The sequence below is a fragment of the Astyanax mexicanus genome, chromosome 5 (assembly GCF_023375975.1).
Source record: "Astyanax mexicanus isolate ESR-SI-001 chromosome 5, AstMex3_surface, whole genome shotgun sequence".
NCBI lineage: Eukaryota > Metazoa > Chordata > Actinopteri > Characiformes > Acestrorhamphidae > Astyanax > Astyanax mexicanus.
The window spans coordinates 37,407,668-37,434,568 of record NC_064412.1 but is presented as its reverse complement, the minus strand read 5'-3'; the positions used below and the strand labels follow the sequence as shown (position 1 = coordinate 37,434,568).

The following is a 26,901-nucleotide window of genomic DNA, read 5'->3' as shown; positions in this document are numbered from 1 at the left end:
CAATAGCAGTAAAGGGAGAGTCAGTGGCCTTATGGACGCTTCAGCTCGACCGCAATACATCATAAACTTCCAAGTCTTACATATGTAACATTAAACACTGCTAATAATAAAACATTAATACTAATTCAGTTTTGATTCATATGTAACACAAATAAAGAATAAAGCCTTAATAATATTGAGGTGATAACTAGAACTGCCATCTGTACAGACAGTAGAAAATCCTGTAAGTCAGGTACACATATTATAACATATATTTGTAGCTCAAAACTTTGTTTATTGTTCAGACCACATCATTAAAAACATCTGCTATTGAAAAACTGCTAATCCTACAGAAGGAGCAGGAACCTAATGTAACCCTTGATGCATGTAGCTTAACTCAAATAAGCCCTCTGTGAGGTACAGTATGTGTGACAAACCCTTTTAATAAAATATGAGTAAATTTCCTTACGGAACTCTGTCATTAACTTTAACTCCAGAAGTCTCCAACTAATGTATACTGAACATCCTGAGAGCATCACAGGACAGTGTGTGAATGTGTGATCATCTGAACTCATTTACAGAAGGAAAAATGTTTTAAAATCTATATAAGTACCCTTGTGAAAAGCAAGTATACTTAACAGCATTAAATGTATGTAAGTAAAATAATACTAAAAGTAAATTTTCTATTTAATAAAACTAAACATACTTTCTCTGTATTTCTATCAAATGTATTATCTTAAAACAAGATGCTTTAAATTATACATTGTGCTGACAGGATATATAGCACAAATAAATGTTAAAAGAAATAAATCAAGCGAAGTTTGAACAAAAATGTAAAATATTCAATTCTTAACTTAATAAGACTTAATAAATTAATAAATACAGCTACGTGAACTTAAGTCTCCATCTGCTAGCATGTTTAGGAATTACTACTTTATGTTCTAAATACTACAACAAACTTAAACTTATTTATCATTTTTTGTTCAATATGAAAAATCTGTAGATTTTTTTATGTGTGGATAAAATGAAAATTAAAAGTATAATTAAAATAAACAAACTGCAGTGTTCTGCACAGTTGCCAAATAACTAACACTTAACCAATTTAAAATACATCAATTAACCTAAAAAAAAAAAACTGATTCCCACTGTTAGATACAAGTTTGTAGTTGAATTTGTGTCCTCTTCTCTCAAAAATATGATATTTTGGGCAGGACTTAAAGGTAGCCTTATTTGAAAAGAGCTACAATGGGCTGCAGGTATTTAAATAAAGCAGAAGCACACCTAGTTCTACAATTCGTAAAAAAAATGAACCCTTTCAATGAATAATAATAAATATTTTTTATATATTTTTGGGAGAAATCAGTAACATAATGTATGACTAAACCAAAAAATATATTCAAAATACAAGCAAGAAACCAGAGGCAAACCTAAGCAAATAGACAGTTTAAAACAAGAAAACAAATGATAAAAAAAAATAAGAAAAAAAACGAAGAACACGGTTATTTAATTGTCTGAAAGGGATGTTCAGGTGCTAACCCGGATTGTATCCAAAAAAAACATAAAACCACGGCTGCCCAAATCACGGCAGAATTCAATTTCCACCAGTACTGTCCGACTGTCATGCCTGACTGGGATCAGGCAGAGAAAGAAAAGGGAGACACTGCTGGGATGGGATACGAAGCAGTTGTGTTTATTCAGAAACACAGGAAAAAATTATAACTCAAAAATGGAAAACAAATGAAAACAAGGAATATGCAACAATAACTATACGGGAAAACTAGAAACAAACTCAGAAACTGACAAATAAGATTGGACTGGGCAAAGTAAAGAAAATGCTGAAAAAACGGGAAAAACGAAAAACAGCCAAAACAATAAAACCAGGAAGTGGCCAAAACAATAAGACCAGCGCGTAGCGCGGTACAGCGGGGAAAACGGAACAACTAGGCTAACAAACGAGAACAAAAAACTACTAAGCAGAGCTTAGAGAAAACGGCTAGACTGAGAAAATAAAACTGGGCAAATAAACAAAATAAGAAAATATAACAGAAAATACTTAGGCAACGGGGAATCCGGGGAAACGGGAAGACAGGACCGTCAGGGAGAACGCTTTGTACAGACAGCTAACAGGCTGGAACCGCAGGGGAAACACAGACCATGATAGTGACCAATACTCGGCGAAGAGTGGAGAAGAGCAGCGTGCTTTTAAGCTGCTCTCCGCAGCTGAAGCCAGTCTGTGATCAGGGCTGAGCAGCCGTGTGTGTGTGTGTGTGTGCTCAGAAGGAGCGGATGTCCTTATATGGGCATAGTGCTCTCAGAGAGTGCCGGAGGGGGGGCGCGGTTGCTCAGGCCTGACACCGACGGGACAATAAATTATTGTGCTCTAAAACCAGGTGTTTTAGTTTCATTGTCCAACCCCTATTTCTGGTGTTGTCAATCCATAAAACAATAATCAGTTTAATCACAATGCGATTGATCACACTTGTTCTTCATAAAACGCTTTATCGATTTAATAGTGGATATTTACATGTAAATAAAAGAAGATAAGGTAATGAAATGTAAAATGCAATTATATTTAAACTAGTGATGTCAATTAAAATGCACAGATACTCATAAAAGGGGGATGATTTAAATGGCCTGGGGGAAATATGCAACTGACAGTATTCAGTAATGTGTACACTGTCCCTTTAAGAGCCCTTTAATGAAAACATCTGATACTATGAATTTAAGTTACTGGTAGTTAACTGGTAGATTTAATTTTCTGCTGTGCTTCAAAACAGTGTTGTGCAAAAATTCACACACTAAAAAGAGTCGTGTGGCTGCGAGCAGTATGTTCATAGCAGTATATTATCTGGCTAATATACGTATCAGATTAAAATGTGCCTTAGGGGCGTTTAGCTCTATAAAAAGAAGTATATTTAATTGCTGGGTTTGATTGAGACCAGATCATGTTCTCACCATAAGCGAACCACTCCTAAGTTCATTTAGGACCTGGCAAATGCTTTTATGCTGTAGTTTAGAACATTGTGATATATCTTTATTTCCTGCACTGTTTGTTACCAGAATTGTCAATAAAGTTTTTTTTATCTTAAAAAAAGGAAGCAGGCCTCATGATTTTACTTTCATTTTCCAAAGACCTCTCTGTGTGTAAAAGATTAGGAGCTACTTTACTTTACTGTGTGAAAATGTTCTTCATTTGTTCTTGTTTCCCGTTTACAAGATATTATCAGCTGACAGAGCTTCTCCAAGTACTGCACTCGAGGCATGTTCAGTGAGGTATGTAACACTTATTCTGTTTTTAATACGATTCGTTTTTCTATTAGTAGATTATGCCAGGTTAATAATGTTCAGATATGGGTTTTAAAGGACTTTAAAGTGCTTTATTACGTTGTTGTTCTTCTCTGAAGAACAGTTATAGAATACAAATGTGGGTTTATGCACCAAAAAGTTTTTTTTTTATCTTAGAATATAAGTTAATTTTATTTTTTCTTTGTTTTGATACTATTAACACAAAATTCTATTAACACAAAATCTATTCAGGGATGTTTCCAATAAGTAATGATCTTAGAGATTTAAGAAAGGAAGTTTCGTTTCTCAAACTTTTTCTTAGTTCCCAAAGTTACATGCACAGTTTAAGTACTTCTTTGTTGACTTTGCACCTGCATCTACTGCTGAATACACATCACCAGAAGAAATCTGAACCACTGATTTTTTCATTATTATACCACAAAAGTATCATTAGGCAAATATTTAAATAAAAAATAATAACTAATAAGAATTTAAATTACTTATTCCATAAAAAACAATAATTACAATCCCTGCCTATCACATATCAAGTCTACAAAAAGCATTTGTTTATTTAGTACATAAGTTTGTATTTTAAAAAAAATCTACACACCGTAATCAGGATTTATTATTTGTTTTATTGGCATTAAATTATTTAATGCTAAAAAGCTCATGATTCTACTAGAATGGCAATAGTAATTTTGGCTGTCTGAAATTTGCATACTTATTATTTTTTTATATATCACAAAACAGATGTATGCTTTTCTCATGTTAAAAAAGGTCATACATGACCAGGGGCGGATCTAGCCATTTTGGGGCCCTCATTCATGATACACACACATAAACCAAATAACTAGAGATGGAACGATCGATCGGCAGTGTATCGGTATCGGCCGACTTTCAGCCAAAATACGGTATCGGCGATCGGCAGATATTCTTCTGATTTTAGCCGATCCTATTCAGGAGCTTAGGGTTAAGCAGTTTATCAGAGCTGTGTGTGGATGAAACTGGTGAAACCGGTGAAACTGCTCGCTTACAGGAAGCTGCAGTTCCTCAGTCAGAGCTACAGCCCAGCCACGGGCTACAGGCTCAGCTTTTCTTAAATTCATCTGTGTAGAAAAATAAAGGTTTTAACCCCACTAAACGGATAAAGCAGCTCTCTACAGTTCATCTTTCAGCCCAAGCAGCTAACAGCAGCAGTTTAGAGCAGCCGTCACGGAGTCACTGCTCGGATTACATTAAAAACAGGTCAGTTAGCGCGCTGCTAACCCCACGATGTTTATAACTACGGAGTTAAGTGGACACACCACGGCTGCAAGGTTTATTAACGTCATTAAAACAGATGTCAGGTATTGTCTTATAAATATTTACACATAACTTATATCTTTCCTAAAAGCGTTTATTTTGGTCAGTAACACTCGTGTTTATTTACTAGCAGGGTAAATTACCAGTGTTTGCTTAGGCGTGGATGTAAGTAGGGGAATCTGTACCAGGTTTGCCTGCCACCTGTGTGGCATTAATATGGCATTTGGCCCCGCCCAATATCGGTATCGGCGATCAGAATTGGCCCCAAAAACACTGATCGGTCCAGGAGGTGTAAAAAAAAGGAGGTCAATTTTGGCAGTGCATCTGATTTCTTTTGCTCTCTGCCCATTTCTTTCGTTTAGCAGAACCACTTTCATAACTCCGCTTCATTTTCTCTGTGACAGCTGTCACTCTAGTCTCGTACAGTTCCCGCTGTTTTGGTTTGAAGTCACGTCGTGTGGCACATTGCTACGTCATCATGTTATGGACTAGTTCAATGCAAGCAACGGAGGGGGGTATGTGTGTTTGGACAATTAGTATTTAGACATTAATTCAGTATTCTACTGATATTTCTGTTGTTTTTTTTAATAGAAATATGTTTTTTTTTAACGTTACATAAGTAACAAATTAACATTGTTTTTGGTGTATTTACTGTAGCTGGGATGGTCAGATTTGGGGGCCCCTATGGAGGACAGATTTGTCGAGGCCCTAGGCAAATGCCTAGGTTTGCCTAATTAAAGAACCGCCTCTGTACATGACAATACTATTGCAATAATAACTTTTAATTGTTATTTATTTATTTATTGATACAGTGAAACATGCAGTACAAGTTACTATACTCTTACAATATGTTAATATGTTTTATCCCCAGATGTGTTTTTCTGTTCAAATAAAATAACATTTTTATATATATTTATATATATAAATGGTATATATATAATGTTTTTTTGTTTTGTTTTGTTGTTTTACCTCAGGGTAATAGCTATGCTCAAATAGCTAAATAGTCAATAATCCTTCTAAATGTCGAGAATTAACTGGTTTAATGACTAAATATAATTGGTCATAATATACCATCTTTGCTAACCTCTTTGTTTCATGTTAAGCCTCTGTTGTCTTAACTGGTTAATGCTTTGCCTTATATTGCTGTATTTGATCAATTAGAACCGTGAAGTTATGAAGGCGAATAATAGCAGCACTGATGCACTAAAACGGCTGTAAAAAAGATGTAGTTTATGTATACTATCAGACGTTGTATAGTTTTAAGCTTTGTAGTAACATATTAACTAATGTGAGTGGTTTATGGTTTATTGTTCTAAAAAAAATATTGATTTTAATGAATGCTTGTTTTTTGTATATAAAGTGTCGCTGCTGTACACAGAACCAGCTTCACTCTGAATTTGTTAAATTAACTTTGACATCACTGGGAACTGTGAATGAAAACACAGCAATTTTGGAAAATGCACCCTTATTAGTTGCTGTGCCTCTACTTTTACATGATGTTAAGAGTATATTACCTTTTATCCTTAAAATATTAAATATAGAATAAAGAAACAACCAAATTCAACTTAACAGTATTGAAAATATAAGCAGGGTTGAAGGAACAATCCACATTTCACACTTCTACTCCATGGTAAAACTCTTGCATCTAGACTGCAATTGAAAATAGTCACAATGGTCACATGAAATAGCGTTCAGTAGCTCCTCCGTTTCCACTCACTGTTGTGTTAACGTGGATCTCTGTGGAAACACACGTCCAAAGTGTAATTACGGTGCGTGCCAGTGGACAAATAGCTATTTTATTAAAGGCAAGGTGAAGAAACGTTGAGATGTGCGTTCAGACAGGACTAAAATTACCAGAGGACCACAGAGTTTAGCGAAAAAGTAGGTAATTCAGTCTGTAATTTTCTCAGAGGACATCTGAGAAAATCACATACCTGGACAGGAATTAAATCACAGAGAACCCCCTATAAATGAGAAAATTACCTCAGGACCCCCAGTGAAACTAATCCTGTCCGGATAGGGCTTAAGGGAACATTTTTTTTAACGTTTTTTGTTTGTTTATGTGCTAGGTGTACATTAGTTCTATTAAATGATGACTTACAATACATTTTGTGTTTTATATTAATTCACAATCTTTGAAATAAAGTTGGGGGACATAATGAGCACCCGATTCAGAGAATAGCTCCAAAAGTATGGAAAGCTTGAAACATAATGGCAAGAAAATACAGGTTAACCCCAGTGCGGCCTTCTGAAAGAAAGCCTTGCTGACAATCATTAGCTTAACTTTAATATTTACTCATAGGGTTAAAGGTCGCTTTCAGTCTTTTATGTTTGGAACAGATCCCAAATCCAGCACGATCCTGACTGAGAATACGTTTCAGCACTTCAATAAGGTGAGCATACTTTATAAGTTTAAAGTTTAGAGAAGAAATGGGTCTAGTGTGAACTTAGCACAGCCACTCTGAGATGATCTGTAATCATTTAAAATATAGCGTATAGTTTCTACAGATTACAGATTACTGTAAATGGTTTGGACTACAGGAGAGTCTGCAAGACTACGTACTGTATATCTAAGGTGATTATGTTGTAGGACTTTATGCACCATAAAAGCCTATGGGGCAGTTTCCCAGACAGGGATTAAGGCTAGTTTTGGACTACACAAAATAGAATGGAGATTTTTAATTGAAAAAAAAGTCTATGACTAGATTTAATCCCTGTCTAGGAAATTGAACCTAGACTGGTTTACTAAGATTGCTTCACTAACCCTGTAAACCAGCTTCATGGATGTTAGCAATAGCCTACCACAAGTATGTCAAAGCTGCGGACAAAGAATTAGCACCAATAGAAGTCAGTGAGCATTACGCAACTCAGGTCAAACTTTGACTTCATCGTTCATTACTTCTCTTTATTTGCTTTCGTTTGTAGTTGAACTAAAACTTAGTCATGGACCTTCTGGATGCTGGTTCTCCACGAGAAGTCATTGAGAAGGTGGCTAAGCACCTAGACTGCAGCCCCACGTCTCGGGAAGTTGCTGAATATTTTGACAAGAATGACAAGCTGAGACATTTACGACAGGAGTTCCTGTTTCCTAAAGTCGCTCAGCTTCCCACATGTAAGTGAACAGGATGGCTAGGTCTAAGAGCTGCCAGGTGATCTGATCCTTAAGTGAGATTAAGTTGGAGGGCTTTACATTGCACCGTTGTATTTCCCACAGCTGACCTGTCGCTTGTGGGTGGATCAGAAGATTGCATTTACTTTGTGGGGAACTCTCTTGGCTTACAGCCCAAAAATGTGAAAAAGTATATTGACGAGGAGTTGAAGAAATGGGCCACAATGTAAGTCATTTTCACTTTCGGTAACACTTTATTTTGAATGATCATTTTTAAATGATATAAACCGTTATCAGCCTTTTACTACCTTTAAGAAAATCCTAAAGATTGAGCTCTTCTTTCTTTTGTCTTTTTATTTATCTAATATTCTGTTTTACCTTTTCATTTATTTTATTTTTTATGAATTTTATCCTTTTTTATTTTATTACCTGTTTATTTTTGGCCTTTACCTTTTTATTTCATTTAATTTATGCTTCTATTTATCCTATATTCTGTTCTGTTTGGTGTTATTTTAGCTTCTTCATACTTTTACTTTATTTTTTAGTCCTCTATTTCTTTATTCATGTTTATATTTTATTATTCTAATTATTTATCTTTTTATTTTATTGCTTTTTATTTTAGCCTGTTTACATTTTATTCTGAATTATTTTATTTCAGCTTAATTAAATCGTATATTGTTTGCTCGTTTTTGTAATGCTCTTACTATTAAAATGTAATGTTTTGTTCTTTATTTTAGCTCACCTGATTAAATACTCAATTTAATTAATTTAACTTAATTTTAATGTATTTTTCAGTGCCTTTAAGTTATTAACTGAATAATCAAGAAATACTGAAAACAAAAACTGTGACACACCTCTTAAATCCCCTCAAAGTCTTTTTTTGTCTTAGATCAAAAATTGTCTGTCAGTCACTATCATCACAAAAATAATAATATCTGGTTGTTTACAGTGGGGCCCATGGTCACGTGATGGGGTCACGTCCTTGGGCCTGGGCTGAGAATGATCTGGAGGATCTCATGGCAAAGGTTGTGGGTAATTAGTGAGATTCTTGCATTCTATTAAACTATTCTTTAAAAAAAAATATTGAAATCCAAAGCAGCACATTTGTTCTGTTTTACAAAGTGTGTGTGTGTGTATAAAGGTGCTAAACCAGAAGAAGTTGCCTTGATGAATGGTTTGACAGTCAATCTGCACCTTCTACTGGTAAATACATTTCTGCTACACTTAATAAACAGTTGTCATCATACTGCCATTTTTTTAAATGAAGAAGTTCTGATTGTGTTTCTGCACAGCTTGCTTTTTACCAGCCCATCGCAACACGCCACAAAATACTTCTGGAGGACAAAGCCTTTCCATCTGACCACGTAGGTGAACACTCACTCTCATAATCCCACACGCCAACTGTCCAAAAATTTGTGCTGTTGGCATTAGCGCAGTAACACACACGATTAATTTATAAACTTTAACACTTTATTAACACATTAATAATATGTCTTGCTGTATTTCACTCATTGTACAGAGCCTGGTGATGCACTAGTGTTTTCTTTAGCATTTATACAGTTTTTTTAGTATACACCACATGGATTATGCATACTCTTTGCTTTCCTCTCTTTTTCTCTCTGTCTCTGACTTACACCCACACACACTTCTCTTTCTCTTTGTTCTCTTCCTCTTTTAGTTTATCCCTTTTAAGATTCCTTCTTTATTTCATTTTTCAACTGGTATTTCATTTTCAACTGGTATTTGGACTTAGTTCACAGTTCACAGTTCAAAGTTTCTTCGATTTTACTAAATCGAAAACCTCTGGAACATAATCAAAAGGAAAATGGATGATCAGAAGCCATCAAACAAAGCTGAACTGCTTGAATTTTTGCACCCGGAGTGCATAAATGTGTCCAGAAGTATGATGTAAGACTTGTGGAGGAGAACATGCCAAAATGCATAAAAACTGTGCTTAAAAAACAGGGTTATTGCACAAAATACTGATTTTTGAATTCTTAAAATCTTAAAATCCAATATTTGTATTTGGAATTTAGAAGAAATGTTGTCTGTAGTTTATAGAATTAAACAACACTGTTCATTTTACTCAAACATATATCTATAAAAATATCAGAGAAACTGTTTGTATAACTGTAACTATAGATAGATAGATAGATAGATAGATAGATAGATAGATAGATAGATAGATAGATAGATAGATAGATAGATAGATACTTTATTTATCCCGAAGGAAATTTAGGCATCCAGCAGCAACAACACAATACAATAAGAAATGTATTCAAACATAAATTAAAACACAGAAGAATAGAAAATATATAAGGCTATAAATAACTTACTATACAAGGTAAAAATCTACTCTGTAAACGGAGCAGTGCAGTAGATGTTGCTAATGGTCATTAAATAATTAAATAATTTACAGAGCAATGTGCAAAGACATTGACATATGACATAATTAAGTGTTTGAATAATGTCCATGTGGTGTGACTGGATTAAACTCAGTCGTCAGCAGCATCCCGTCCCCGATGGGAGGAGTTAAAGAGTCTGATGGCTCTCGGAATGAAGGATCTTCTGAGTCTTCAGCTTTGTGACAGCAGCTCTGTGACAGCAGTCTGCCACTAAACACACTCCTCTGCTTCATGATGGTGGTGTGAAGTGGGTGACTATCATTGTTCATGATAGAAAGCAGTTTATCCAAAGTCCTTCTCTCAGCTATTGTAACCAGAGAGTCCTGCTCCACTCCAACCACTGCCCCGGCCCCTCTGACCAGCTTGTCCAACCGCGATGCATCTCCCCTCTTCGTGTTGCCTCCCCAGCACACCACAGCGAGCGTAGAAGAGAATAAACGTATTAGAATAAAAAAACCTCTGTGAATATCTTTGTTATTTTACATTAAAATGCCCAGTCCTTTTGTGTCCATAGGAAATGTTTAAGATCTTTGAGTTCAGTTCATGAAAAATTGAGCAAAACCAATTTTGTTGTGTTTATATTTTTGTTCCATGTAACTATTACTAATAGGGCTTAATTGAGGCTATGCTAACCTGCTATGCTAGGCTATGCAAACCTGCACCAAAATGTATTTTATGAAGATAATAATGTAATTGCAAAAAGTGTGTGTGTGTTTTTTGTATTTTATAGTATGCCGTGGAATCTCAGATACGGCTACGGGGATTTGATCCAAGCACAAGCATGCTCTTCGTTAAACCCAGACCGGTAACTCTTCCTTATATCATTAAAACAGCAATAGGGTCTTTATTCTTATAACTACACATCTTTTATATTTCATATTATTTCCATAGTACCAGTAACTTACAGTAGTTTCTCAATAACAGGATTGCAGTATTTCACTAATCAGTTTGTAGCAGTTTCACTAAGATATATTCTGGTCCACATTAGGGGGAGGACACTTTGAGGACAGAAGACATTGTGTCTACAATAGAGCGTGAGGGACACTCCATTGCTGTGGTGATGCTGAGTGGAGTCCAGTACTACACTGGGCAGCTGTTCAATATGGAGGTCATCACCAAAGCAGGCCAGAACCAGGTGAGATGATACAGTGCTGAGACTCTACTGCAGTGACATTATACAGGTCTTGTGATTCTAGCCCAAAGACTTCTGACTTAGTTTAGACTCCAGTCTAAGCACTTGTGACTTAAATTAGACTCTAGCCCAAAGATATCTGTAAGGGCTGGGGTCCGGCCGAGGGCTCCTCTGGCCACCAGGAGGAGGTCTTGAGCCCTTTAACCAGACCTGATCCACTCCACCTGGGTCTGGCCCCATATAAACCCTGAGATTCAGTCGCTCTGCGCTGGATCTTTGAAGCTCATTAGAGTGAATCTAAGTGGATTTTTTTCTCTGAGCTCCGGCTCTCTTTTCCTCCCTGCTCTTTCAACTGTAAGTGCCGTTTTCCTGTCTGTGCTTGAAGTGAGACAGGAAGGCATAGCTGGCTTTCTCCTCCCTTCTCGAGTTTCTCCTATCCCTCTCTCTCTCTCGTCTGTGGGAGCCAGGGCTGAGCAACTCTCTGCTCTGCTCCCCACTTCCTCTATCCAGCGAGTGAGTGTGTGTGTGTGCATTTGTGTGTGTGAGCGGTGCGAGGTTTGAGTTTTTTTTTTTGTTGTTGTTTTTTTTTGTATTTTTGTTTTCCAAGTGTTTTCAGGTTTTTGTATACCAACAGTTTTCAGGTTTTTGTATTCCGCCTGTTTTTGAGTTTTTTTGTTTTCCACCTGTTTTCGGGTTTTTGTTTTCCACCTGTTTTCAGATTATTGTTTTCCGCCTGAGGGGTTTCCCACACATTACAATATCTGACTTGGCTTATACTCTTGCCTAAAGAATTGTGCCTAAGGGCCCTATTTTAGCAATCAGTAGTCGTTCCCTGTAAGAGTAAGTTGCGCTCTGGTGCGTTCATATCTTAAGATGCTGAGTGCATGATGAGCCTGCGTAGCTAAAATAGGACTGGCCGTCTGAATGGTGTCAAGGTTTAAATCAGTAGGTGGCACACCTGTATTTGTTCACACCTGAACTTTATTTTCCGCCTGTTTTCGGGTTTTTGTTTTCCAACCGCTTTTGGGTTTTATTTTCCACCCATTTCCGGGTTTTTTTTGTTTTCCGCCCATTTTCTGTGTTTTTTTTGTTTTCCGCCCATTTTCGGGTGTTTGTTTTCCCACCGTTTTTGTTTTTTTTGTTTTACGCCCGTTTTTCTTTTTTTTCCCAAGCCGTTTTTGTTTTTTGTTTTTTGCCCGATTTTGTTTTTTTTTGTTTTTTGCCCTTTTTCGTTTTTTTTTTTCCCCATTTTCGGGTTTCTGTTTTCCGCCCATTTTCAGGGTTTTTTGTTTTCCGCCCATTTTCGTTTTTTTTTTTGTTTTCAAACTGCTTTCAGTTTTTTTTTTTTTTCAACAGTTTTCGTTTTTTTTTTTTTTCGCTGAGCGCATGCTGAGCCTGCGTAGCTAAGATAGGATTGGGCGGCTGACTGTTGACCGTTGTCAGGGTTTAAATCAGTCAGTGGCACACCTGTATTTCCCTCTGCCAAGACAGAAACACACCAGATATTCACCTGAACCCATCTCACTTCCAGACCACCACACTCCTAAGTGTAGATTTATTCCTAAACTCTTTTCAATACTATTTTAATGGCGTGGGCACAACGCATGAAAGTAGACATCACATGGTGTAAGAACCACGAGCAATTTGCCTTAGACTCTAACCTAAAGACTTTTGAGTTGGATTGGACTTGTATTTTGTGACTTATGAACAGCTCTGGTTTAAATTAAAAGCTAAATCAAGTGTTATATTACATTTCCTTCTTTTTTCCCACATTTATTGTAATGTGTGTGTGTTTGTGTGTGTTAAGGGCTGTTATGTGGGTTTTGATTGTGCACATGCAGTGGGTAATGCTGACCTGCGACTGCATGACTGGGGTGTAGACTTCGCCTGCTGGTGCACATATAAGGTCAGTAAAGTGCCTGTGTTTTAAGTACATTCATACCTCAGTGTTATTGTTTCATAGTTGTTATGGGTCAAGAATTACAGAACACTCATTTAAATCCCTTTTTTGTTTGCATATTTAAGAAAACCTGGATAGCTTTGTAATATTTTCTTAAACTGTTGATGTTTTATAATAATGAAGTTAATCATTTAGCTATTTTTATAAAAATATAAAGCAATTTAAACATGTTCACTCTGTCATCTTGGGAACACTAAAGAAACCTTTAAAATCTGTGTGTCAGGGTCTGGCAGGGATGTACCAAGCGCAGATCTAGTGGTGAGCCTTTATAAAAATGGAACAATCCAAAAGAGTGTTTAAAACAGGCAATGTTAGCAATGATAGTCAGGCAAACAAACATAAATGGTAAATGGGTGAAAGGTCATGGATATGAATAATTAACAATGAAATTGAATGTTTCTTATGTCGACGAAAGCAGAACAATACTCGGCATGGATGCAACAGGAATGAGGTATATTTATGTCTTGGAAGAGGTGAAAACAATCTAAAAGCCAGCTGAAGCGGAATGTGTTAGGTCATTTCTCAATCTGCATTCTTGTCTGTACTTGTGTTCTTGTGGACTTGGAAAAGGTCATCAGTCGCAGCCCAAGTACTATTCCAAATCAGAAGATCGCAGTTAGCCAAGTACACAACTAATACCCGGATGTGTTCTTGCTCCTCCCTCTTCTTACAGCCCGATAACCCAGAATGCACCTCGCATGCAGGATGAGAAGGTACATAACTGTAAGCACCTGTACGTTTTCAAAATAGTACTGCTGTGTTCTAAAACAATGTTTTAAGTTATTTTTAGGCGAGAATGTAGGGGTTTAGACTTCAGATATGTGGTTTATTTGTTAAGAAAGTGGCTAGGTGAAAATGTGCTCCTACGTTTTCGGAACAACGCTTTCCGCTCCTCTAAGAGGGTGACCTCATCAAGTACACAGCTGTTCCAATTACACAACAACTGTCCCGATTCCTCCCGTTCTCGGGAGTCCGCACTCGCGATCCGAACTTCCCAAGTCCGTTCTTGCCAAGTACGGGAGTACAGACTTGTGTACTTGTGTATTGAGAAACGGCCTTAGTGTCACAAGATCATGCGTGTGCATGTGATTAGAGTCTGGTGCATTCTGGGTAATGGAGTCCACGGGTAGTAGACGTGGCAGACAAAGGGACATCCCAACTTTTATACTGTTTTATTTCAAGGGACTGAAGACACTGAAAACTGCATGTTCAGCAATTAAAAAATATTAATATTTACCCTATTGTCTTCATATACTGAGCTGAGGTAAAGCTTAAGCTAATGAAATATCGAAACAGAAAAAAACACATAATTTTTTGCTGCTCTAGGTCAACCATGCTTTCATCAAATGCCAATTTTTGCTAGAATTGTCCAAAAAAGTAAAAAAGAAATTATATAAAATGCATAAAATTGTATTGAATTTTACCGCTTGGGTGTGAATAATTTATTTTTTTGTTTTAATTGATTTAATCATTTCTTCTTGTGCTGTTGTTCAGTATGTGAATTCTGGAGCTGGGGGCTTGGCTGGAGCGTTTATACATGAGAAGCATGTGGACAGAGTCAAACCTGCGTGAGTGATGATTATGGTCTCATGCATAACTTTTCTTATAGATTAAATATAAACCACTAAGTAAGAGAAACAGAAGCCTGATTCTATTATCTCTATGACTCCAATTCTTGCAAACTCTCTCTCTCTTTCTCTCTTTTCTTTAGGCTGCTCGGATGGTGGGGGCACAACCTGAAGACAAGATTCCAGATGACCAATGGTAGTACAGAACACTGCAGGCTCTCCTTATCTTTCATAGCCGAACACAATGAATGTTTAGAACCTTACACCAAGAGTCTAAATGAAAAGTACTCAGATAGCTTATTAATGATTATTATGGCATAGTGTGAATATTCATGCGAGCCTCTGGTGGGCCTCCAGTCAAATACTACTATTCTGATCAAATGTTATATGTTGCTGCAGTATTGCAATGTTATTATATAATCTCAGAAAAGACATGATATGGAAAACTGGTGAGTGTCACATGTTTAAACAGGAAAGTAAATATATATATATATATATATATATATATATATATATATATATATATATATATATATATATATATATATATATATATATATTATATACAGCTTTAAAAATTATTAGTTTCTTAGGTTTTTTCCGAATTGAAAACCTCTAGAATAAAATCAAGAGGAAGATGGATGATCCCAACCCATCAAACCAAGCTGAACTGCTTGAATTTTCGCACCAGGAGTGGCATAAAGTTATCCAAAAACAGTGTGTAAGACTGGTGGGGGAGAACATGCCAAAATGCATGAAAACTGTGATTAAAAATCAGGGTTATTCCACCAAATATCGATTGAATATGAACTTGTTTTCTTTGCATTATTTAAAGTCTGAAAGCTCTACATCTTTCTTGTTATTTCAGCCATTTTTTTTAAAATAAATGCTTTAAATGACCTTTTTTGGAATTTGGGAGAAATGTTGTCTGTAGTTTATGAAATAAAACAGCAATGTTTGTTTTACTTGAACATATAACTATAAATAGCAAAATCTGAGAAACTGATTCAGAAAATGAAGTGGTCTCTTAATTTTTTCCAGAGAGCGCTGAGTACTGTTTTCTACACCTTCAAAAAACTCTAGTAATTCTCAGTTTCAGCAGTGAAGAAAAGAATTAGAGGTATGACTAGTAGAAAAAAATATATATATATATATATACTTGCTAATAGTTGAGGACAGGTTTAGAGTGGGTTATATAGCATCAGCCTAATTATCTAATATCCGATCCAGCTAATGGTGTTAATATTGGGACCAATAGCTGATCCTAATATCAAATGGGTGCATCCCAAGTGTCTGGTTATTTTCTTGATTTAATCTGAATAAGTTACACACCACAGCTTAACGCTGTTGAGCATGTTAGTGTAGTTTAATTCAAATGTCCTGAAACTCAGCTTTCTAAAACCCAAACTTCAGTAATTACAAAGTACTTCTGATTTTTTTCCTCAAATCTGCCCATTTAATACTGAGAATTTAAACACAGATGACATATAAATTTGTTCAGAGCTGATTCCAGTTTATGCTCGGCATTTCGAGAGGTAAAACTGACTGATTACCATATAATACTCGGCAACCGGGGTGTTGGAGCAAGCGTCAGTTAGACCGTATGTGATGATTAGCATTATGTTTATACTCAGTTTAATGTGTGGAACATCTGTTTCTACAGAGATGGATCTGCAGCCTGGAGTGAATGGATACAGACTCTCTAATCAACCTGTTCTTCTAGTGTGCCCTCTACAGGCCAGTCTAGAGGTGATCCAATCAGCCTACCTCACATACCTACACTTTATTTCCTACATTTTAAGTGAATACTGAACTCATCCAGACTATGAAGGAACACATACGAAATCATGTAGTAACTTAAAAGTGTTAAACAAATCAATATGCTCTGTGAAGCATTTGCGTGGCTCTTATTTGGGGTGCTGTTAACTTGCGTTTTCTGAGGCTGTCTAATATGCATTAAGCAGAGGAACATTCCTAGTGGACAGTCCTCAGGCTTATGTTATATTCTACTGTGAAACATCCCCTAGATTGTTTACTGAACAGTACTGGTTAAGACAATGGATTGTTATGCTTAATCCATGGTCAACTACAATTGTGATCCGTTTTTTTCTCTTCTTCTTAAATTTCTGCCATAACCCAACATATCTCATAAATTTCAAGATAACAACAGTGTTTTAACGTGAGATTGTTTGCTCTGATTGTGAGTACACATAGAATATAATAAACTAATGCACACCATTTCTAATATACCATCTTAATGTAGGCCTTTTAGAACAAATTTAAATTTGTTTTGATCTGCACTTGTTTATTTGTCATTTTATGATCATCCCTCGTTATTCCAATTGACTTCCATTTTCCGCCCAAACAAATCTCAGCCTCATTTTCATCCTTTTTATTGTTTTTGTTGATCCCTTGTTCCTTCAGTTCACTCCTATTCATTTTCACATATGTTTAAGCTGTCAGGACTGGACAGAGGTCAGACACATGCAGGTTAAAAAAAAAAACTAGGATACAACAAGAGTAGGATAAAGGCTAAACAGGACTTACCAAAAGATGCAAGGCCGGACAACTTAGCAAACAAGGGCTAGGTGAAAATTCAGAGTCAAAAATAAAGGTCAAAAAAGAGTGACAGGAATGCTAGTAATGCTATGTGGCGAGTCAAAACTTGCCAATGAACTGAACAAAGGAGAGAGTATAAATAGATGGAGAAGCAGATGAAAAAATCAATAGTCAGGAGACTGAGACCAAGTGAGTGTCATCTTCTGGGTAATGGAGTCCGGATCAGCTTGGAAGACAGAGGAAAGCATAACAAAGCCATAGCATAATAGCACTTTTCCAACAGTCACAGTATTTCTTGAATTCCATTAGATTAGGTAAGCTAAACTCACCCACAGTACTCTTTGTTTGTTGTTTTTACATCCATTATTCCTTCCTTTTTCTCCCAATTATTGTTGGTCACAACCAAGGGCTAATTCACAGGAATACTGACACACTCATCTATTTGTTTTTTTTTTTCATTCCTCATTCCTTCTACTTAATCGGTTCAATTATTATTATTATTATTATTATTATTATTATTATTATTATTATTATTATTATTATTATTATTATTATTATTATTATTATATAACAACATTGTTTTGCTTCATCAGATCTTTAATCAGACCACCATGAAGGATCTGAGGAAGAAGTCTATACTGTTGACTGGCTATCTGGAATACCTCCTCAAGCACTACTACAGTAAGAAGGCATCGGACCCCCATAAGCCCTGTGTTCACATCATCACACCCAGCAACCCAGCAGAGAGAGGATGCCAGCTGTCCCTGTCTTTCTCTCTACCCATCCGAGCTGTCTTTAAAGAGCTGGAGAAGAGAGGAGTAGCTGTGAGTTCTATTTGCTGCTAAAATCTCTATCTGACTCTCTGTCCCAAGTGTTTGTCCCCACAGATATGAATGATTTTTTCGTATATCAGATGCTGCTGTTACATTTACTATTATAATTGCTATTTTAAACCCCGCCCAACAGTCTATTTTCACACCATGCAACTGCATTGCTTAAATAGCAACAGTACCTGTTACTGTATAACTATGCTGATGGGCTTGGTGGTCTTGAAATAAGGTGTGCTTAGGTACATTTCTGCCATATTGCTATCTTAACAACAGAAAACACAGGTGCGCTACTAACTAAAAATAACCTACACAGACGTCAACACTCACGTTACGCCCAAAACGCACCCATGAGTAATTAAGAGATTAAGTGCATAGCTTTTGCATGTTTCGAGACGAGCAGTGTGTACTTTTCCCATCGTTATGATAGTAAAGACACACTGACACACTCTAAATTTAGGATTAACCCTTTCAGACCTAAATTATATCCAGTGATGGAAGAAAAAATAATAATGCTGTTTCTTTTGTCTGTAATGCACAGAAAAAAGACTCCATATAACCAGGGTCACTAATAGGCGGACCGCGGTCTGGGTCCGGACCTAAACGTTGTCCATTGCGGACCTAGACCGATAAACTACTGAGAAGTAGGGCTGAACGATTTTGGAAAATAATCTAATTGCAATTTTTTATCTATAAATTGCGATTGCGATTTAAAATGCGATTTTCTTTATGTCTTCTCAAGTATTTTTGTTACACCTTAGCCCATGTCAGTGTTATGTTTCTCCCTCATTTGTTCCCTAGTGCTCCTCCCCTCTGTTTTCCTGTCATGTGTTCACAGCCATGTGTTTCTGTTGTGTATCTGTCACCGTCCTAGCCCTGCCCTAGCCATCAGTGTTCTCACCTGTGTTTTATTTGTAGCCCTGCCCCCTCATCAGCCCTGCCCAGGTGTTCTTCCTGTATTTAAGCCCCTCTGTTTGTACATGCTGTGTCGAGTCTTTTGTGTTTTCTAGTCTGTAAGTCTAACCGTGTTTCCCGTTTATAGTGTTTAGCCTCAGTATCCTAGCCTTGTATCCTAGTGTTTGTATCCCAGTCTTTACCTTAATCTTCGCCTTAGTTTATGTATTCCGTTTTCGTTTCTGTGTTTGTTTTGTTTATTTAATAAATAATTATCTTTGCACTTACGTCCTCCTCCTCCTTCACACACCCCAGCGTAACATAAGACTCGACCGAAATATGGACGTAGCAAAGTGGAATGCCACGAGGAAGGCGGACCTGGCGTATCTCCGGTTCCTCGCGGAGCTAATTCGGGGGGATGAACCGCTCCCGGCGCCTCTCCGTGGGGTGGAGAGTGTCGGCCCAGCTCCAGCTAAGCTAACTAGCATGTTAGCTCCACCGCACTCTCCAGCCCGGCCGACTTCCAGCACTCCAGCTCGGCCGGCTTCCAGCTCTCCAGCGCGGCCGACTTCCAGCTCTCCAGCGCGGCTGACTTTCAGCACTCCAGCTCGGCCGGCGTCCAGCTCTCTAGCCCGGCCGGCTTCCAGCTCACCAGCCCGGCCGACTTCCAGATCGTCGACTCCGGCTCCGGAAGCAAGCTCCGGAGCGGTGTTTACAACCACGCCCACTACTGAATCTGCGGCTCCAGTCCGGATCTTGGCGGCAGCCGCACTCTCGGCTCCCGCTGAAGCGGCTTCTTCGCCAACAGGACCCACCGCCTCTGTTTCAGCGCTGCTCGCGGCTCCGGCCGCCTCTGGATCAGCGCTGCTCGCGGCTCCGGCCGCCTCTGACTTTGTACCCGCGGTGCCTGCCGCGCTCACGCCAGCAGGACCCACCGCCTCTGTTTCAGCGCTGCTCGCGGCTCCGGCCGCCTCTGGATCAGCGCTGCTCGCGGCTCCGGCCGCCTCTGACCCAGTTCCCGCGGCCCCGGCCGCCTCTGACTCTGTGCCCGCGGCTCCGGCCGCCTCTGACCCAGTTCCCGCGGCCCCGGCCGCCTCTGACCCAGTTCCCGCGGCCTCGGCCGTCTCTGACCCAGTTCCCGCGGCCCCGACCGCCTCTGACCCAGTTCCCGCGGTTCCGGCCGCCTCTGACCCAGTTCCCGCGGCCCCGGCCGCCTCTGACTTTGTGCCCGCTGTTACCCCAGTTCTTGTGCCTGGGGGTCCAGCCCCTGCTCCTGTGCCTACTCCCAGGTCACGAGCTCCTAGACCCGCCGCGCCTGCTCAAGCTGCACCCGCCGCGCCTGCTCAAGCTGCACCCGCCGCGCCTGCTCAAGCTGCACCCGCCGCGCCTGCTCAAGCTGCACCCGCCGCGCCTGCTCAAGCTGCACCCGCCGCGCCTGCTCAAGCTGCACCCGCCGCGCCTGCTCAAGCTACACCCGCCGCGCCTGCTCAAGCTACACCCGCTGCTCCAGCCTCAGCTCCAGCTCAAGCACCAGCAGCTTCCGCTGCTCCAGCCTCAGCTCCAGCTCAAGCACCAGCAGCTTCCGCTGCTCCAGCCTCAGCTCCAGCTCAAGCACCAGCAGCTTCCGCTGCTCCAGCCTCAGCTCAAGCACCAGCAGCACCCGCTGCTCCAGCCTCAGCTCAAGCACCAGCAGCACCCGCTGCTACAGCCTCAGCTCCAGCACCAGCACCTGCTGCCACAGCTCCAGCTCCAGCACCTGCTGCCACAGCTCCAGCTCCAGCACCTGCTGCCACAGCTCCAGCTCCAGCACCTGCTGCCACAGCTCCAGCACCAGCAGCTCCCGCTGCTACAGCCTCAGCTCCAGCACCAGCAGCTCCCGCTGCTACAGCCTCAGCCCCAGCACCAGCAGCTCCCGCTGCTACAGCCTCAGCCCCAGCACCAGCAGCTCCCGCTGCTACAGCCTCAGCTCCTGTGTCTGCAGTGCCTGCCGCTCATGTGGTACCCACTGCCTCTGACCCTGTGCCCGCGGCTCCGGCCGCCTCTGACCCTGTGCCCACTCCCAGAACTTTGTATGCCCCCAGGCCTATCCCCAGGCCTGCTCCCAGGTCACGGGCTCCTAGGCCCGCCCCAAGGCCCCCGGACCTCTGCCCAAGAACTGTGCCCAGGCTGGCCCCTCTAACTACCCCACAGACTTTAGCCAGTCCTGGGCATCCCCAAGTTGCGTTTGTACCCATGTCTCTCCCTGTCCTGGTCCCCGTGTCTGTGTTTGTTCCCGTTCCTGTCCCCGGTGGTTTTCCTGTTACCGTCCCTGTCACTGTGTTTGTGTCCGTCCCTGTCCAGGTATTTGTTCCAGTTCCCCGGTCCAGTTTTGTCCAGCCCGCTGTCCAGTCTCAGCCCTGTGTCCAGCCTCCTGTCCAGCCCTGTGTCCTGTCCCCTGTCCAGTCTCCGTCTCCTGTTCGGTCCCCTGTCCAGTCCCAGTCTCTGTTCCCTGTCCAGTCTCCGTCTCCTGTTCGGTCCCCTGTCCAGTCTCTGTCTCCTGTCCAGTCCCCTGTTCAGCCATGTGTCCTGTCCCCGTCCCAGTCTACGTTCCAGTCTCCGTCCCATGTCAAGTTCCCTGCCCGGTCTACGTCTCCTGTCCAGTTTCCATTCCCTGTCCAGTCCTCTGTCCAGTCTCTGTTCGTGTCCCCTGTCCAGTCCCTGTTCCCTCTCTCTCGGCGCCTCTGGAAGTGGCGCCGTTGAGGGGGGGTTATGTTACACCTTAGCCCATGTCAGTGTTATGTTTCTCCCTCATTTGTTCCCTAGTGCTCCTCCCCTCTGTTTTCCTGTCATGTGTTCACAGCCATGTGTTTCTGTTGTGTATCTGTCACCGTCCTAGCCCTGCCCTAGCCATCAGTGTTCTCACCTGTGTTTTATTTGTAGCCCTGCCCCCTCATCAGCCCTGCCCAGGTGTTCTTCCTGTATTTAAGCCCCTCTGTTTGTACATGCTGTGTCGAGTCTTTTGTGTTTTCTAGTCTGTAAGTCTAACCGTGTTTCCCGTTTATAGTGTTTAGCCTCAGTATCCTAGCCTTGTATCCTAGTGTTTGTATCCCAGTCTTTACCTTAATCTTCGCCTTAGTTTATGTATTCCGTTTTCGTTTCTGTGTTTGTTTTGTTTATTTAATAAATAATTATCTTTGCACTTACGTCCTCCTCCTCCTTCACACACCCCAGCGTAACAATTTTTTAACAAACAGAAGCAATAAATCAATCTGTTTAATAATAAACAATGTCAGATTTATTTAAAGCACAGATAACAATAGAGCAAACAAATCTATGCTTTTCCTTTTTACCATTTTTTAATAGAAAAATAAATAGATAAATAGCTTTTCCTTTTCACCAGTCACAATAGACTTACTGCTCTCCAGCTAGTAACATCATAAAAAATTAAAGTGCAAAAAACACAAAGAATCTGCTTTAACCAACTTGTTATTTTCTGTATTTGAAGATGCAGCACTGGTCCTTGGCATTTTAGCCTTGCAAACAACATACGAGGCTTTGTGGTGTTTTTTTAAATGCTGAAAAAGGTTTGTAGTGTTACCTCGCATCGTAGCAACAGTAGCAAGGCACGTTTAGCACAGTACCTGACGTTGAGCAGCATCTTCTTTTTTAAAGCCAGTGTAATTCCACACAACTGATGTGCTGCCCCTCTTATACTGGCGTTTTCACACCTGTAGTTCGTTTCTCTGGTCCGAATCAGTTAATGAGTTCGTTTACTTGGAGCGTTTTCTCGCTCTGTTCGGTCTGGTTTCACATAGGCATAAATGTAAACGCACCAAAATGCGCATCAATAAACCAGAGCAGCCTGTGTCCTCTGATTGGTCAGAGCTGTCTGACACGGGAGTATGTTAAATATAAATATACGAAAAAAGTAAATACAACGAGAAGATTTTGTGTTCCAGCGCAAATATCTGTGCTTTAACACTGAACGCTGAAACGCTGCACTTTCAAACACAGTGTTTCTGCGTGCAGCGCAGATTTATACATAATAAACAGAGTCACGCGGCTGTGAGAGGTGAATGCAGCGCAGACCACCTCCTCTAGCTGGTCTCGGTCCGGTTCTTTTGATCCACACCCGAGTGTGATTACTGTTTTCACACCTGCTCAATCGAACCGCACTAAAGTTACAAACGGACCAGAGTTCGTTTTAACCGGACCAAATAGTGCCAGTGCGCTATGTTGACTTCACTTCTCCACCTCCCTGCCTTCTGCTCTGGTATGCTCCGCTCGTCCTCGGCTCGGCTCGCTCCCAAGTCACGTGACCAGTCAAATCGCAGCCTGTGCGGTTAGAGAATCTCTTTTTAAAATATCGCGAGATTATCGCAAATGCAATTAATCGTTCAGCCCTACTGAGAAGTATTTAATTGTATACGTGCTTTGCGGCGCAGTAAACTCACAGACCAATCACGTGTGGTGTAAGATAATCAAACGCTCTCTTCTGCCAATCTGGGGTCTGTTTCCCAAAAGCGTAGTTGCTAAGTGCGTTAGCAACTTACATAGTCTGGACTATGCAGCTGCAACGCAGGTGTTTCCCAAAAGCGTGGTTGGAACTATGGAGGTAACCACGTTAGTAACTTACAAAGTGCGACCCTTAGTTAAGCTACTCAGGTGTTTCCCAGAACCGTAGTTCCAGCGAATGTTCGCAACTACCGTGGTTCAGCTGCGTCGTTCCAACTACAGCTCTAGACCTGTCGTTATGAGCTACGTTTCTGGTGATTAGTGCAGACGATGGATGGTAGGATTCAGAAAGCTGATAAATCACATTAATATTGCTGCACAAGAATTTAAGACGTGTTTTGAACATGTACCTAATTATTTTTTTTATGTTTGCGTTTATTACATTTATTGAGTCACTTTACTTTACTTTACCCATGTGCGCCTAGGGGGAATAATCACATTCAGTACCCAAATGTATTTTGAAAATGTAAGAAGTGCTCTTTAGCTAAAATGTATGTCAATTATTCATGCAGGCATATCTTGAGTAAAGATAACTAGTGCTGTGAACATTTATGAATAAGTGTATTTTTTTAAACCCATGGTGCTATATGCACTCTCTGAATAAGGGTAGCTGTCACTTGGGTGATACTCTAAAATGGCCTTAACGTGAAAACCTGTACCTTAAGGACCTTTGAGGGTATATTTGCATTGTTTGTACCCAAGAAACAAATGTATCCATACAGTAGGCAAGAATGTGCCTTTTAATAATATATTCATAACAAGTAAAAAGTGTCTTAAAATAAAAGTGAAAATTATAGAGACATGTAATAAGCAGGTGTTTTGAATTACCTAATTACTCCTCTGGAGGTAACAGGGCCAGACAGAGTGTGAATAAAGAAAATGTATCATTTACTTACTGCAACTTGTGTGTTTCTAGGCCTATACAGATGTTATCAATTAGCCTTTGTCAAATAATATATATAACAGGAAATACGTAGAAATATGTAGGCTACATTAATAGATATTTTTTAAAATGAGAACAATAATTGCCATTATGAAAAAAACATTAAGAGAATAAAACCACGACTGGGATTCGAACTAGGCTTCCATCCAGTGTTGTGTCGAGTTTTGCTACCCTGTCAAACAGTGCTACCCTAGTGTATATTTAAACTTAAAATTGCTAGAAAAAGCCCCATATTTAAACATGCTTTCGGTAGGATATTTGGAAAGCCTGAATCAAAATATCAGGAGACAGTTTAGGGTTATTAGGGTGATTATAACCCGTATTTCTTTTTCATTGCACACTTATTATTATTTTTATTATTATTAACTGTCATTTACGCATTTGTAATACTCAGACAAATAATGGCAAGGGGTTTCTGGTTGTTTAATGCACCCAAGAAGAACAGAATAATCATAAAAAATAATAAATAAATAAAAAATGTTTCCACGCATGGGCACTGGTGTTAAGAAGCACATCTCGATGGTTTGCACAATTCGACTGTACAATGATTTCTGGAAACGATCGTACTTCAGATGTTAGTTAATTTAATGATGCATCGTACCGCGTTAATTCAATGCTTGGCTCCATCGTTGTCTGGGAAACGCACCCCTGATCTGTGCAGATGCGGTAAGGAAAAAATAAATAAATAAAAACACCGCTCCTCATGCGGGATCGAACCTGGGTCGCGGTCCCGCTGCTCCGGCTATTGAATTGGGACGCGGCCGTGAAAAAACGGCTTTATAAGGAGATAGGGAGCCCAAGAACGAGCAGAAAAAGGAGAACGGGTGGAAACTAAAGTCACGCCGAGCGCGACAGAGAGACAGGTGACGAATGTATACAAAATCTTTCCAGAGAGTTTTATTATTATTAATATTATTATAATAATAATAATAATAATAATAATTATTATTATTATTATTATATATGTTTTTTATCATAGTTTAAACAACCTTACAGAAAATAGCACTGAATCATAACACAAGTAAAAATCGGACCGGACCTTGGCCTGTCCAAACCGAACTGAATTCTAATTAAATACCCCGCCATATAATATTGTACCATACAAAATCTATACAGCAAATATATACAATCAACTCAAATATTTAATTTTTTTTATTCCCATTGCATTGGAAGCCTGTGTGTAATATTTAATATTTTATATTGATCTTTTTATTTCAAAAAAACATGATTAAAAAGGGATAAAATCACAAAAATTAGTAACAATTAGTTGTTCCTTTCCTCCAGTTGCTCACGTACTACTATTTTTCCAGTGTTTTGCAGTGGGCTACACTTTCATCAATTTATAAACTTGTTCAATGGCTGGTTCATGGTCTTTTTCTGATAGACAGCTATTTAAACATCTACTTCAAGTATTATTTAAAAATAAAGAAAATACATGATGTCCATTGTAATGGATGCAGGGCCTAAAAAGGTTAAGATTGCATAAAGATCGCTAAAATAGCGTCTCCAGTCTAAAAGAGCCTTACTAATATGCATTTTTTGACATAGTCTGTTTGAAGACTTATGATTTAACTTCTAAAGAATGCTGCACTGATCTGCTGGATATGCACGTAGAGATCATAATCATGAGCACTTTTAGATCATAGCCCAAAATTCCAAAATTCTTGTAGTCTTGCCATGATCACTTACAAAAATAACACCTCAAAACTTATACAGGTGTTGTGTATACAGGTGAGTGTTCTTAAGCCATCCTTTGAGGTAACACCTTCGGCATGTTAGTAAACTTCACCACAGTATATTTATCACCATTAAAAACATCTGTTTCAAAATCAGACTAATATCATCAACTAACTGGCTCTAATTAGAATCGAGATGAACTGATTCTGGGTCTGCACTGAAAAAAGCCTTCTATTCTCAGGGTTCCTTACTCTCCTCTCTCCTTTATCTGTTGCAGTGTGATATGAGGGAGCCCAACGTTCTGCGTGTAGCTCCTGTTCCACTCTACAACTCCTTCTCTGATGTCCATCGCTTCATCACTGTCCTGGGATCAGCGCTGGCTGCCAGCAACAAAGACTGACATCTATAGAGCATTGATTAACCCTTTGAGGCACGGTGGTGACTGTGTTCTTGTTTTTCAGTTTCTTACTTTGCAGTTGTGGTTAAAGTGAAATCTTTACATTTTCAAAAATAATTGATCTTTTCTGGCAACACTTGTAATGTATCACACACAAAGTGATGTACAATCTGTAAGATATGCAACAAAAAAAAATCACACCCTAAAATCAGCTTTGTAAGTCATATATCAGTAAATCAATAGGTATTTTGAAACAAATTTTCCGTTTGTGCCTCAAAGGGTTAAAGGAAAATGAAAAAGCCATACTAAAAATGAAAAGGAAAAGATTAATAGGAAAATGATGAAATAAACAAAATTGTGAAAATTAAAA

The 26,901-nt window shown here is 39.4% G+C and overlaps 1 protein-coding gene across 4 annotated transcripts; it reads left to right on the top strand.

Moving 5' to 3' along the window:
• The first annotated feature begins 3,110 nt into the window (after nucleotides 1-3,110).
• Nucleotides 3,111-26,901, top strand: kynu (kynureninase). Of its 4 annotated transcripts, none has more exons than XM_022673440.2 (15): nucleotides 3,111-3,252; nucleotides 6,907-6,959; nucleotides 7,492-7,678; nucleotides 7,781-7,901; nucleotides 8,625-8,707; nucleotides 8,817-8,878; nucleotides 8,968-9,039; nucleotides 10,811-10,885; nucleotides 11,069-11,215; nucleotides 13,020-13,118; nucleotides 14,667-14,740; nucleotides 14,884-14,936; nucleotides 16,404-16,489; nucleotides 17,893-18,123; nucleotides 26,412-26,901. In XM_022673440.2, exons 3-15 carry the CDS (start codon nucleotides 7,510-7,512, stop codon nucleotides 26,532-26,534), a joined length of 1,395 nt encoding a protein of 464 aa, XP_022529161.1. In that variant the 5' UTR covers nucleotides 3,111-3,252; nucleotides 6,907-6,959; nucleotides 7,492-7,509; the 3' UTR covers nucleotides 26,535-26,901. The 4 variants fall into 4 exon arrangements, with proteins under 4 accessions (XP_022529161.1, XP_022529159.1, XP_022529162.1 ...); XM_022673438.2 differs by having other exon boundaries at nucleotides 6,869-6,959; XM_022673441.2 differs by lacking the exon at nucleotides 6,907-6,959.